General features: G+C 42.4%; 1 protein-coding gene across 2 annotated transcripts in view; it reads right to left on the reverse strand.

Moving 5' to 3' along the window:
* tln1 (talin 1) overlaps nt 1-14743 on the reverse strand; it is an 87110-nt gene that overhangs the window by 24296 nt on the left and 48071 nt on the right. For both annotated transcript variants that reach the window (XM_084383411.1, XM_084383412.1), the window contains exons 30-45: nt 13578-13775; nt 12053-12192; nt 11858-11951; nt 11337-11426; nt 10426-10548; nt 10116-10259; nt 9832-9993; nt 9193-9333; nt 8697-8878; nt 7748-7880; nt 6917-7018; nt 5912-6082; nt 4932-5180; nt 2693-2812; nt 2423-2569; nt 1811-1977 (exon numbers count right to left, since the gene is read on the reverse strand). In XM_084383411.1, the coding sequence (XP_084239537.1) occupies nt 1811-1977; nt 2423-2569; nt 2693-2812; nt 4932-5180; nt 5912-6082; nt 6917-7018; nt 7748-7880; nt 8697-8878; nt 9193-9333; nt 9832-9993; nt 10116-10259; nt 10426-10548; nt 11337-11426; nt 11858-11951; nt 12053-12192; nt 13578-13775 (2363 nt within the window). The remainder of the gene's footprint in view (nt 1-1810; nt 1978-2422; nt 2570-2692; nt 2813-4931; nt 5181-5911; nt 6083-6916; nt 7019-7747; nt 7881-8696; nt 8879-9192; nt 9334-9831; nt 9994-10115; nt 10260-10425; nt 10549-11336; nt 11427-11857; nt 11952-12052; nt 12193-13577; nt 13776-14743) is intronic.

Below are 14743 nucleotides of genomic sequence, written 5' to 3' on the forward strand. Positions count from 1 at the left end.
TTTCTGTTAGAGTGATTTATTGAATAGGTATTTACTTATAATGTACGTATGTAATAGTGCTTTCACACACACACGCACACGCACACGCACACGCACACACACACACACACACACACACACACACGCGGGTTAACGAAACGATAGCGACTGTGTGGTGGAGAGACAAAGACAAAGAGAATTTGTGACGATGAATATGAGGTTTACAGTAACGTTAGAACTGTGAATGCAGCAGCGCAGTGTGTGTACAGTTTAGGCTGTTTGTCAGTGAATAAATGCTCAACTCTTAAGACCCAAGGCAAGTTGTGTCTTGCCTGAAACCTAATGATTAAAGTGAAGCTCACTTCTTAAGGTGGGTTGTCACTGTAGGTGGACCGGCTACACTCATTATAGTGACAAACCGAGCTGGCCTAAACAAAGAAGCATGACTCTGCTGTGTACTATGGGCCATCACGCATTGGTTAAAGCTAGGGGTGGCAGATTATTCTAGAAGCGTTTTTTGTTTTATTTGTAGAAGGTCTCTTAACATCCCTACAGCAAACAATAAATCAAAGGCTTTGACAAATAAAATTGAAAACAATCATTAACTGTGGCTGTTCCAGGCCGCTGAAACGCCCATCCAGTCACCTCATTGGACAGGCTACCTGTCTATCTACCTCCGTACCTGCCTGCGCCCACTCTGCCCTTTGCACTCTGCACTTATTGCATACGACCAGAGTGTTCCACAAGGCTATGCATATGTATTGCTAAAGCTATTAGTGAGCTAGTGGCACAAGAATGGCAAAGAAAGCCACTGCTGCTGCTGCTCAGCAGCTTGGTAACTCAGTATCACTGAGCACACAGCCCCTGACCAGAACAACAAGTGAGCAGCAGTGGCAGTGACATACTGTTGTTGAGCCAGTGACCGAGGTGCACAAAGCACGCTGCCCCTGAGCCCAATAGAGGAGCAACTGCGGCAGTAACACACTCCTTTAGCAGCTACAATTAGCATAAAGAACACAGCTGAAGAACAGAGCTGCAGCAACAGCAACAAACTCCTTTAACAGATAATGCACTCCTTTAGCAGTTAACATTAATGTAAAGCACACAGCCTCTGAGCCAAAGAACAGAGCCTTGGTGGCAGCAACAGCACAATTGTAATTGTTTTATCCATGGAACAGCCTCCTTCAGCAGGTAACGTAAGCACAAAGCAAACAGTAAGGAGTAACTGCACCAGGCAGCATTTTAGGACTTTACGTTCCTGATATGTATTTGGCTTGTGTTTACATCATTGCAGTATTTAACAGAGCTGAGTTGTTTATTTATATATTTATCAGACTAAAAATGCAAAGGGAGCTTAAGTAATCTTAAACAACAGCAGCTTTAATGTGTGAATGTGTTCTGGTGAAATAATTGAAATCTCATGCCGACACCCTGCAGTTGAATGAAAGGTGCTTGAATGGGCGTGTTTATTGAGGAATGTAGACATGCGTTGACAAGTAAGAGGATCAGACTTCCAGTGGGGGGGTAATAGCTGGAAAATCAACCCTAGCCAAGTGGGAGCAGCTATTCCCAATTTTGCCTTTTTTCTTATTTTCGTGTTGTTGTGATGTAATATTGTGGTACTGCTCTTGTGATGTATTGCCCTTTTTGCTTAAGTCATGAAGTAAGAGGAATGAAATGAATGAAAATGGAGTTGATGGAATTCCCTTGTATAATATTTTTGTTCAAAATAAAGTAGAGGTTACTAATAGTGATTAAATGGAAGATATCATGTAATTAACTAGTTAATCTATTATCGGTGACATCATACTGTCTCTTTAGTGATCAGTACCTGTGGTCAGCGAATGTCTCCGCATTCTCCCTGTTCAGAGTACCAGCAGTTGCAAACATGATGGTTGTGTCGAGGTCTGCGATGATTCCAGACACAGCGCTGGCCGCGGTGATGCAGGCCTGGGTGCCACGGTTACCTGCCTGCAGGGATGCCAACACATGGGAAACCTGCAAGAAGACCAATCTGTTATGAGAGGAAGTCACTATTCACATCTACAGACAGGTGACAAATTAAAGGAAAACCTGAATAAATGAGAACACCAAAGAAAGCACAACAACATGGAAGTAATGCAGGAGAACTTGAAGGAGATGAAGAGGGACGGACAGGAACAGATGATATGGGGCTAGAGATGTAGCCCACAACCAGTTCATCACAGTTTATAATAATGCAGCACAGTGAGGATACAAAGGATACATACTTCCAACCTTGGTATATTTCACTAGCTTGTATACATTTATATAGTGTGAATTCACCTCTGCAACATCCTTTGACCTCCTGATGTTTTTCCGTTGAGGTAAAGGAAAAGTGGTTTTAAACGTACTCATTAATAAAGGCATTAAATGCCCAAACAACAACTGAACAAAGAAGTGAAGCGTTTGTTTGGGGTCTGACCTTCTCGGAGACTTTGCGGGCACTTTCAATCAGCTCCTTCTTGGTGAATGAGTCATTGGGGCTGCATTGCAGAGCTCCAGCTTTTGTCACCAATCCTGTGCAGCTGAAACCCAGCTCACCCACCTGCTTCTTAATGTGAGAACCAATCTGAAAAACAAAAGATAAGATAAATCTGATGAACAGCATGACAATAATGGAAAATGAGACATGCCCAGCTGACATGGCCTGTGTCTCTAAACAGACAGTATGCTGAGGTATGGCTGTTCTTACTTCATCATTCTCTGCAGTCACAGCTGCATATTTGGCCTCATCCGCCAGGTTTCCAAACTCATTAGTCAGCTGGTTGGCCAATCCTCCGAGGTCATCGGGGTTGGTGTTCGACTTTGTGACCTGAAAAATAAGAAACCACATCAGCTGAGTAAATTGAAGACTTTTAAGACCTTTTTGATACCACTAGAAATGAAAATGAATGCCAAACTCATGGTGATACTGGCAAAGTATTAGTTAAAAATCTGAGGTGCGTCAGCATCTCAAAATTGACGCAGAGTTGAACCTCATGTTCTCTATGAACTCTGTGTCTGTGGTTTTCAAAATTGGCTAGCATGGTGAAATTAGCTGTTGGTGAGGAGCAGCTCCTCATGAAGGACAATGTAACTGACTTGATTCCTTGACATGTTAAACTGTCACTGGCTTCTCTCTTAGGTTCCTTCAGCTTTTGCTTACAGAACCTTGCAGGTGTGGGTCACATGTTAAAGCAAAGCATCATCATCACTCTGCGTCTGTTTTTCAATTGCCTGAGACGAGGCACTCAAGAATGTGCTAAAGTCACATCATTTGGACTGTCGCAGAAAATCTGACCCAATTCCTGCACAAAGAAATCCACAGTCCAGCAGCTTTAAACAACTTCAACAAATTGTCCACAGGCTTGTATTTCCTGACAACTGAGTGATTTGTAGAAACATCTAATATACATACATTTTCATAGGTTATTTTTATAAGTGATGCTATGATATGGATTGCCACCAAACAAAGTTTGTTTCATTTTAATATGTAATGACAATAAGGTATCTATCTATTACCCTGCAGAGCCGGAGAGCCCACAGTCTATTTTTCATTTGTAATTGTTGGGGTATTTTAGTGCTTTAATTTGACAGGATAGCTTGAGTGCTGACAGGAAAGGGGGAAGAGAGACGGGATTACATGCAGCAAAGGGTCACAAATCAGATTCGAACCCTGGGCATCTGCAGCGAGGGCACAGCCTCTGTACAGCCTCTGTACATGGGGTACAAGCTCTACCAACTGAGCTACTAGGGCGCCCCGGACCCACAGTTGTAGACGTATGTATGATGTACAATTTCAGGTCAAGTGTGTTAAAGAGGTGAAGCTTGGATTGCCACTGTGGTAAAGTCAAACCCAAATCTGTTTAGTGTCATTACACTTTGTCACTGTCCTTACATTCATTACAGTCAAACACCATATTATTTGCCACTGTACTGTTATAAAACAGGAAATAATCGATATTCCCTGCTTGAGAGGTTAGTCCCACCCACTCTCTCAAACTGACACATTGGAAGCCTTGAGATTTTGAGTGTCAAAGTAAGCGTCAGATTGAACTCCGCAAGAAGAAAATGGTAGCAAATGGCTCCCTCCTGAAGCAGTTGTGTCCCGCCCGGTTCCACATAGAAACGAAGGGGGATCAAATTTTAGTTGGACTGTGCCATGATGCTGTCACAGAGGCGTGGAGCCTGACGCAGACAACATGGGCCGAGCTTGGACCAAGGACTTAAAATGAGAACAGGATATAGCGTTGGAGGCGGAGCCCCATGAAAGCTGTTTGATGGTGCAGAGCAGTTTAACATTTGGGTTGTAAAATGACTCTGCGGGGCTCATGCAGCATGAGATTGGCTGCTTTAAACTTCTTCAAATGTTATGGGACAGAATGGAACAAATTCTAATTGTAAATCGAATCATTTTTGTAAAAATGTATACACCGTTTATCCATCATTTATTAATTCATCAACTGTTTCTTTCAAAATGTAAGTCTTTTCAGGGCCCTGTGAAACACGTGACGTTGTAATTACACAATTTGGCCACAATGTCAAACTGGCTTCACAGCCTGGCACTCTTCCTGGGGGCTTGGCTTGGAATTTCATAGGAGCGGGGCTTGAGTTGGCCAAAGGGTGTTTTGCAAGGTGCCAGGTCATCAAACTGGAGCCTGCTGCAGCCACAAGGGGCAGAGCTGGAGGCAGGGGTTAGGAGACAGATCCAGCAGGGGTCACTTGTTGCTCAGCAATGTGGCAGGCAGGGCTCTGGACTTTCTCACAGATAACCTCATTCTGATGACGCGCCCCACCTGGGATTCAAAGCCCAGTATCCCAGTCCCCAAGCAACTTTCAAATGCTATTTAAAGTTATCATTTGGTGTCTCATGGTTTACTTTTTAAAACATTCAACATTATTTCAATCACCAGAACTACTTGGGCCTATTGGACGATTATCAAAAAACTTACCATCTCCTGCACTGTGACAGCTATAGCCTTGGCTGTCTTAACCATGGTAGTTTGATAGTCAACGAAGGTGCCTTCAGGTTCAAGTGCAGGTGTGTCTTCCATTTTATTGATGGCATCATTGATGGAGTCCACCATGCCGCCCACAGCACCTGCTGCACTTGCGGCCTCAGCCAGAGTGGCACCCAAGTCATCTACTGCTTCTTTCATCATCTGCACCGATTCCTCCAGGGCCTCCTGCATGTGTGCTGCCTGCAGAAAGGAAAACACATACTTTAAAAAAAAATCTTTTTAAAAAAGATAAAATATCATTTTTAAGAAGTAACAAGTGATGAGAGGCGAGAACAGGGGTAATATGATGATGTCTCCGTGAATATATTCAAAGCTGAGCAGCAGTGAATTGTAACAGTCAACATGTCGTGATATAAAAACATGTATGATCAGCACGTGAGAGGAAAGACAGGATTTTTTAGATGCTCCTGTTAACCTTGCCCTCTGCAATATCTCCAGTGGTTTCTGAGGTGGAGGGTCTGTCAGGGTCTCAACTTACGAGATAAGGTGCATAATGATCCATTGTGGCTAATAAGATACAGATAACTGGCTAATATGTTTCAAAATGCGTATTTTGCTGCCAAGTTTGCTGTTATGGTTTGGTGCCACGCAGTGAATTAACATAGTTAGTTTAGCTTGTGCACATGAGGAATCATGGGTAGACTGTATTTGAGGCTGTGTAAATTGATTTTGGTTTAAAAAAAATATTTGCTAAGAATATGTTGGATTCATGTTCACATATATTTTCAAGCACATTTAAACTTGTGAAAAAATAAAAATGTTCAAACTATTATCAAGCAATAATTTGGCAGCCTCCCTTGCAGTAACTCTGAGGGGGATCAGCTCTGGGAAAATGATAGGGCTGTGTCATTTGGCCATGTTTTTCCACCAGCTTATCCAGAGGACTTTGTGACAGGTGCCAGCTTAAGTACCTTGGGGTTTCCTCCGGCCTCCTTGGCAGTGTAGAGCATCTGCAGAGCTGACTCTGTCAGGGTTTTGGTCTGGTCTAAGACAGCCATCTGCTGTTGGCTACTGACGATCTTGGACGCTGTGCCAATGGCTGCTATGATCAGGGGCTCAAAGTACCTGGCCATCTGAGATACCTGTTCAAGTGTGTCAAGAACAAATAATACACAGAGATTGGACATAAAAGAAAGATATCAGGCTTGAACAAGTTTACATAATGTCACTGTAGCACAAGTCAGTCTGTAGACTGTTCCAACAGCTGGTCATCATTCACATTACACTAGTACCCCATTAGACTGGACAGACCCACAAACACCCACTAACATCTGGCTTTTGTCCTTAATGTGAATCGGTACAATTAAGATTTCCTCCTGCGTCAAATGACTCAGAAGTAGTCACTGGTGTTCATCGGCTCCAGCGCCAATCAGCAGTGATTAAACAATAACACCTGGGTGGACAACCTAATTTTCCCTCGTCAGACGTGATGATATGATGTGTTGTAGTTAAAGCCACTGGCTTGTTAATACTTTCCATCCATCTCAGTTCAAGCAGCACTCAAAAATCATTCAGTCTGCACTGTGTTTGAAAGAGAGACTGAAGTAAAGGACATAAGAAAGTAACCACTGCAACATTGTCCGTGGCCTCCATGTCAGTATCTGATCCTTACTAGCTGCCTGATCAGGACTGCACATGTGCTACTCTCAACAGAGATGAGACAGAAGCAAAAATGTCTCACTCCTTAGCTACTTCCATCACCATCTCTGGAAAAACAATGTGTCTGATTGAGTGTGATTGATTATTTTTAAAACTATTTTCATTTTCAGTCTCTTGGATGTAGTCTGATGAGGTATCTGATCTGATCTATAGTGGGTTTACCTGCATTTAAAAAACCCACATATACACAGTAATTCTGGTGTAAAAAGTATAAAAGTGGTAGGTCGGCTGTGCAGAGATGTTGTCCTGTGTTTTACCTTGTGTCCCAGCTGGGAGGCCTCAGAGCGAGCAGCCACAGCTACAGGGTCAATCAAGTTACTGATCTCATGAACTGAGGCAGCCATCTGCTCATGGAGAGTCTGCAACATATACACACATACAAAATTAAATAATATGCATCCACTCACAGATGTCATGCACAGTGCACAGAGTTACATTATACATGTAAATAAGAGGCAGACACAATGACAGAAACACCTTTACAGACCTGACTCCACTCACAAGAGTCACTCATGCAAGGCAGGTTTGTAAAAGTGTTTCAGTCAGTCAGTCAGTCAGTCAGTCAGTCAGTCAGTCAGTCCACCAGAGGAAATTACATTTGCTGAGGAATGCTGGGGACATGTGACACGTGAAAACACTGATAACAGCTAGCAAGTGAACCTTAAGTTTTGTATATTTATCATAGTAAATAAAGCTCAAAGATCCACGTTCTAGCTTCTCAAGACTTAAAACTACATCTCACATCTTCTTCAGTGAATGGAACTGGTCCAAGTGTAATCAGACCTAACACCTACCTGAAGGAGATAGTACAAGCACAGAAAAGCTACACAGTGAACCTCTGAATTTAGAATGTGTTGTTGCAAATACATAAGTTACATAGAGGTACATGTATTTGTGGACATGTTACTACGAAATATAAGATACAAGGTAAGAGGGTCATTTTTTAAACAATGACTACTACATGACATTAAAATGTGCTTTTCAGTAAGAGACAGAAATTGACAGCTGATGTTTCACAAATGATTTGAGCTGTCCAACAAAGCTCTGTATGTGTATGTGGGTGTGCCTGCATGCGAGTGTGTGTTTACCTCCATGGAAATGTCCTCTCTGGGAGTTAGCTGCTGGCTTATGGCAGCCAGAGAGGCCTGATCAACCTCTCGGATGCAGCTGTTCAGAACCTCTATAGCATCATCACATTCTCTCTGGCCAGGAGCCTTTTCTCTGCACAAAAACACACACCAGATGGAGGGTGTATACAATAATTAGTGGCTGTAAGAAGCAACTAGAAATTGAAATTCCTGCTGAAAATACAGTGTGAATGCTAAAATGCCCATAGCTGGAAATGCAGAATATGCCTCACACTGCCTCACCAGAAATCCAGCTTCGAACTAGTGATCTTGTGGTTCAGTGCTTTGACATGAGCTCTATGCTCTTGGCCACGGTGCCAGACAGCAATGTGTATGTGTCTGTCAGTATGTGTGTATACAATTTGACTAAAAGCCATAATGGATGGGGATGTTGAATATTTGTTTTTGTCCTTTTCATGGCTTTATTGTGTGTGTGTGTGTGTGTGTGTGTGTGTGTGTGTGTGTGTGTGTGTGTGTGTGTGTGTGTGTGTGTGTGATTAAGGGTTTATTTTCACCAAACCAGAGTTGATGATTGTTGGAACAGACAGTTTTGGTGAGTTTTAATTTGTTTCTGTTTTACTCGTGTGTGTGTGTGTGTGTGTGTGTGTGTGTGTGTGTGTGTGTGTGTGTGTGTGTGTGTGTGTGTGTGTGTGTGTGTGTGTGTGTGTGACACCAATTTTCCATTGGAACAGTCACAACTCTAGTTAATACAGCAAGTTTCTCTCAAAGCCCTCAACTGACATTACCTTCCTGCATCATTGTTAACAGAGAAAGTGTAGATGCAATAAATGTGGCACTGGAGCTGGCTCTGCTTAACGTGAAAGTAGCAATTAGTCAACCATCACAGAGAAGCAGAGGAGTTTACCCTTCTGCCAGAGAAGACAGAAGTAGCAGTAGTAGTAGAGTTTACCTCATGTTGGTGATAAGTTTCTTGATGGAGTCAGACACAGTCCTGGAGTGTCCGGCCAGCACTGACCACTTGGGGGGGTCTTTAGGGTTGACAGCCAGAGAGCGGGCAGTCTGGATCAGGCCGGTTGAGCTCTCCAGCATTGTCTTTGCTGCTGCCACAATGGGTTCCATGGCAGCATGACCCTGAGGAAGGTGTGTGGAAATCAAGATGAAAATTACTCACTAAAGTGAGAAGAAATTGATGGTACCATGTCCATTAAAGACGGGTTTAGAGAAGAAGGACTCATACAAGATTTTTACCTTAATGTTAATAGTGACTCCAGCTACACAAACTTAGTAGAACTTTCTCCTCATTGACTCAATTGCATTCAATGGACACAGAACAGAGAAAAAAATCTCACACTATTTAATTATTTAACATAAGATCCGACAGTTAACTATCTTTGTTGGATCACTCACTCAAATAATTTCTGTTTTGAACTTGTTTATGCGAGTACCTCAGGGCTGATTTGAGCAGGAATGCTGGCGAACTCTGGGTTGGAGGCGAAGGCAGTCAGGTTGTCCACAGCTTCTATCAGAGGACCAGTGGCAGCCTTACACTTCTCTCTGTTCTCCTGGTTAAAGGCTCCATCCAAAGCCTGCACAGGGGACATGATTACACTGTATCAATGTGACTAGAGTGGCTCTAGTGACCATTATAGTGTCTTGGATCTTGGAACAGCATTTACACCAATTTAATACAACAGTGAACCAGCCTTTAGAGATCAGTGTGCTCAAAGATTAGCTTGTCTAATTGTCTAACAACATCTAACAATTTACAATTGACAATTTTATTTTTACTTTTTGAGTCTGACAATTGCCGATTGGTCAGGTTTGCAGAGTTGGCTGGGTTCCAACTCCTTTTCAACACATCTTTTCATCTGTATAGCTGAGAATAACTACACAAATGCTTTAGAGGAGAGAGTTTACAAACGCGTGCACCATCCACATTTGTAAAATTCATCAAGTCTTTGATGGCAGGCTTCACCCCCACTTCAAGTCTTGCCATTCAGAACAGCTATTTAATGTACACTGATTTGTTTTAAGCAGCCCAGATCTAAGAAATACATGAAGTTGAAAGAAGTCTAACTACAAACCTTTATGGATTTGACCAGGTTGGCAGTAGTGTTTGCCACCTCTTTGGCCGACTGAACAAACTGCCTCTTGGCAACAGGGTTGGGAGTTTTTGAGGAGGCAAGACGGCAGGCGTTACACAGTGCAGAAGTGTGTTTGGCAACGATGGTGGCTGCAGAGAGCACCTGGGTGGAGAAACAATATACTGGGGTGAATCAAGGATGTTTTCAGCCACATTAAGACTCAGTAAGTGAAAGACAAGGACTAATGATAATTAGTGTGATGTTGCACAGAGGTCAGCATGTACCTGAGATTGGGTGCAGGCTGGGTCCACCAGGTTCTGGCAGGCCATCTGAATAGACTGGTTAGCCCGTGCAAACTGAGCAGGGTCCACGAGGCCCTTCTGACCTGCTGTACTGTTGGGGTCTGATACACCCACCAGATAGGCAGCCTATGGACATCAACAGATCACTGGTCAGGTTTACATTTCAAGCATTACAAGTGCCCATATTACAAATACTCACCTTGTCAGCCAACTCATTTTGTGTCCGAGTCGATTTCTTTAAAAGGTCTCAGACTGGGGCAATTTTAAAATAACTTTCAGTAATGAATTTTACCTGTGCAGCTGCTTCAGTAAGACCACACAGCGCTTTGGAGCCAGCACTGACTGAATCACCAAACTCTGGCAGGTTGGAGTTCTTGGCATTGTGGGAAATACCAGCCATGGATTCACCAAGGACCTTCAAGAGGGAACCAGAGATTACAGAATGTCTTCATTGTTTCTTTTTATGCTTCTTCTGTTCAGTGATTGATGCCCAGCAGTTACAGATAACTTCACAGTTAGGATGGGTATCAAACCTCAATACACAAGCAGCTACAGTGAAGATTTCTGCTAAAAAACAGGATGTTGATATCGCATTTCAAATCAATTTGGGACTTTCGGGAGATTATGCTGGATGAGCTGTATGGAGCCATATCATGTTTGTTTCTTTGTGTTTTTTAACGTTTTAAAACAAGTCATTTATGTCTATGTCAGTTGTTTAGGTGAATGCTGTAATGCTTTTTTTGCTGTGGGGCTCCAGAAATGTTTTGTGGACTACCAAACTTCTCCCAATTGTCCATCAGCATGAGGGGTAAGTAGATAATGACGGAGTTTTTATTTTTGGGTGAAAAACTACACACACAACACCCCTATAATTAGTACATTGTATTGTATTTCCAAAACATTTCAAAACGTCATTAGAAAATAAGTGATTCTAAATTAAGTGTTATGTCTTCAATACTGAAGGACAGCATCATAGCTACGTGCTACAGCTCTTTCACTTACAAACATCTGTTCACAGTTCATGCATTGAAGTAGCATCTATTGTAGGAGAAAGTAAACTGTTTTTGCTTTGAACACTGAATGCATCATTCTGCAAATAAGTAAAGAAATGAGGAGAGTGATCACAGGAAACTGAAATGATAAACAAATGATGGCAAGAAAGAACCAAAAACAGCAGAGGAGCAGCAGTAACGCATGTTCTACCTTTGAGTTCTCCATGACACCGTCGATGCAGTCAAAGTAGGACAAGTCATTGATGGCTTCTGTCGGGTTCTCCAGCATTCCCCTCACCGACTGCACACAGACACAACTCAGTCACAACATACACAAAAAACACAAACAGAACACACTGTACCTGGACATCTCGGCTGAATGCTACCTGACTGCTGTACTGTCTACGTGCTGGAATTAATTCCTTGTTTTATTATTTTCCTTAATATCAATAAACAATAATTTTATGGTGTCCATGAGCTGAGCAGTAAAAGCCGATTCAAAACTAAAGGCCACACATGACAGTGTTAATCATTGCTCATGTCAAGCAATATACATTATACCATGGACACTTGTCACTCATATAGCTTCTAAAGTTACATGACTCAGAGTGAATTAGCTGACTGCTCACAGCTATAGGCCTGACGTAAACTGGTGATTTTAGGAACAGCATAACCCAGACTAAAGAGAAGAGGAAGTGAAAAAAAGCTGCATGGTTGTATGATGGTCGTTACCTCCAGCTCCCTAAGAGCATTGTCACACTCCTTCTGACCTGGAGCCTGCTGAGTGCACATGGTGATGAGCTGGTTGATACTGTCTGTAACTGCCCTGTGTACACAAAGGCAAAGACTTGTAAATGACAGATTAAGAGATTAAGTAAAGATTAAGAAAGACTGGCAAATAAAGACAGCAAGAGGAATGTTTGTTACCGTGCGGCAGCTGCTAGCTGGTTCTTGAGGTTGGGGGAGCTGGGGTCAGTGGACAGGGCTTTGGCTGCCAGCAGCAGCTTGCTTGATGACATGGAGATTGTCTTCAGGTTGGACACCACCTGTGTCTGGTCCTCTTTAGACTGGAAGAGAGGAGAAGGTAAGAGGTTTTCAGAAACTTTTTATATAAAATGTACCATACCATGTACCATTCTCAAAAAAAAAATGATTATGCCTCAAAATGACTGCACAATTAATGGAAATATTATCGTAATCGCAGGCAAAGGCAAAATGTGTGACAAAACAGCATCATATTGAAGTACTTTAGTGCTGCAGAGGTGTGCTTGTGTTCTTGTTCACAAGGCCCAATAACCCCATCCTCTTCTCACTCCTCATGCCTCCAATAGGTCATGTAATCTATAAGCATAATGTTCCCTTTCACAGTTACGCTGACGACACACTGTTATATCTATCCTTAAGACATAATGATGCCAAGTGTTTTAAATCTCTCAGAAATTGTCTCAGGGTTATTAAATATATTTGGATATTTTTCTGCTACATGAGAGCAATACATATTATATATTATTATATTTAATTGTATAATATAATCTTTTTTGCGCAGCCCAATACAAGACATCTAAGTTTTACAGAAATTAGATGACTTGTCATCTTACAAAAAGCCTGGGGCCAGAAATTTAGGCATGATTTTTGGCAGCGACTTGAACTTCATGGAGTAAGTAAAGAGTTGTGCAGTCCTGCTCCCTTCACCTCCGATATTTATCTTTCTTATCTCATGCTGACTTAGAGAAGGTAATTCATGCTTTTATCTTATCTTGGCTAGACTACTGCAACTCTCTCTATACCTGCCTCAGTCAAAAATCTCTATCATAACTCCAGCTCTTTCAAAAGGCTGCATCAAGAATTTAACTGGCACTAGACATAGACAACATTTTACACAAGTGTTAGCACATCTGCACTGGCAACCAATAAAATCTGGACTTGATTTTAAGATTTTATGACTTACTTAAAGGGCTAGTGCCCCATCTATAATACTGACCAACTACTTAAGAGCCACGACACAGCCTTAGATCCTCAGACAAGGCCCACTTGATTGTTCTCAGTTGACCAAAGGCGATTGTGCGTTCTCATTTAGGCTGTCTGTGCGTGGAATAGCCTGCCTGAGTTAATTAGGCGAGCAAAATAATCATAATTCATCCTTTAAATTCCTTACAAAGACAGGTGAACCACTACCTATGCACTATGTTCTGTTGTTCTCTGTATTTCCCCCTGTATTGCTACAGGTAAGACCCCAGCCTTGGGCCGCTGCTGCGAGGACACATCCCTGCAGTTGATACTTGGCATGTATAGTCTCCATTATATGTTTTTTCTTTGATGTTTTTCATCCAATCAAATAGGTTTCTTCCCTTGCTTAGTCGATCTGTGGTGTGAGGGAAGTTACAGAGTAATTGCTTTAAGTCTGTCTCACCTCTGGCCAAAGCCAGCATCACTGCTCTATCATCATACTGACCTGGGATGTTCCGGCCATGTCAACGCCAGCCTGCAGGAAGTTGCTGAAGTCCTGTCCAAACTTGCTGGTGGATCTGGCCAGGTCCTGGGTGGTCCCTCTGGATGCCTGGACCACCTCGTTAGCCGACTGGTTCAGACCTGCTGCCACCTCATTAAGCTGCGCCTGAACCTCCTGGAAGCTCCTTCCACTGGATGGGAACTACAGAGGGAGGACAAGAACAATGAGAGCTCTGCCTGATTAATATACATCCAATAGTGATTCTCCTTTTAGCTCCGTTTTCTCCTGAGAAAAGTACCTGGCCCTTTAGCTGCTAAATGCTACACTGTGTTCACCAACTAATGCTCTGTTTAGGGGGTGGAGCGTCAGTAGGTTGCATGCAATGTATCCTGGAACATGGAACATGTAGGCAGGCTGTGCAAGCAGGGAAAGTCCAATAACCCAACTTTCTCTGTCACGCACTGTGGATTTTATTGCCTCGATCAACTACATTTACCATCAACACTGATCAGGATATCATACAACATAAAACTTGGCGAATTTCTGATTTAACAGACTGAGTCTTAAAATGTCCATAAAGAAACTGTTAGAAGTGGAGAAGGATGATAGAGGGCAGTGCAGCGTGACTCCAGTCCATTTGTTGTTCCGACGCTCTCTGCTGTGGTGATGACTGTCGGTAAAGTCAGCTAAACCACTCTTGAAACAGACGGCGGTAAAACCTCCATCAGGGCAGACATTTAAATGTGAGTCTTAGAGGTAAAACATAGTAGTGGACAAAATTTTAATTTACGAATGGTGGTTTATTTCTATGATTTCAACACAGCATATTCTGTGAATGGTAAAGCATCATGGGTCATCATCAACATGAATGAATACAGCATCTATTGGAGTTGATGATTCTTGAAAGTGGCCACTTTGGTTAATTTACCAATACCAAGTTCGTAACTTTGATTGTTGAAATGAAATCTGTGTGGCGAGGACTCGTCATGATTGAGACGATGAAGTGTGCAGATATTAGGAAACGGTGCTCAGTAGATTATTTTTCAGTCAGCAAGGTTTCCTTTGTTTGTTTCTATGACTTCAACACAGATTTGTTGTTCAATGAAACGTTATAGGAGAAAACTAGGGTGAATCTCCTGGACGGAATCTTTTCAGATTTCAACACATCA

Source organism: Pagrus pagrus, assembly GCF_965226575.1.
Source record: "Pagrus pagrus genome assembly, chromosome: 19".
Taxonomy (NCBI): Eukaryota; Metazoa; Chordata; class Actinopteri; order Spariformes; family Sparidae; genus Pagrus; species Pagrus pagrus.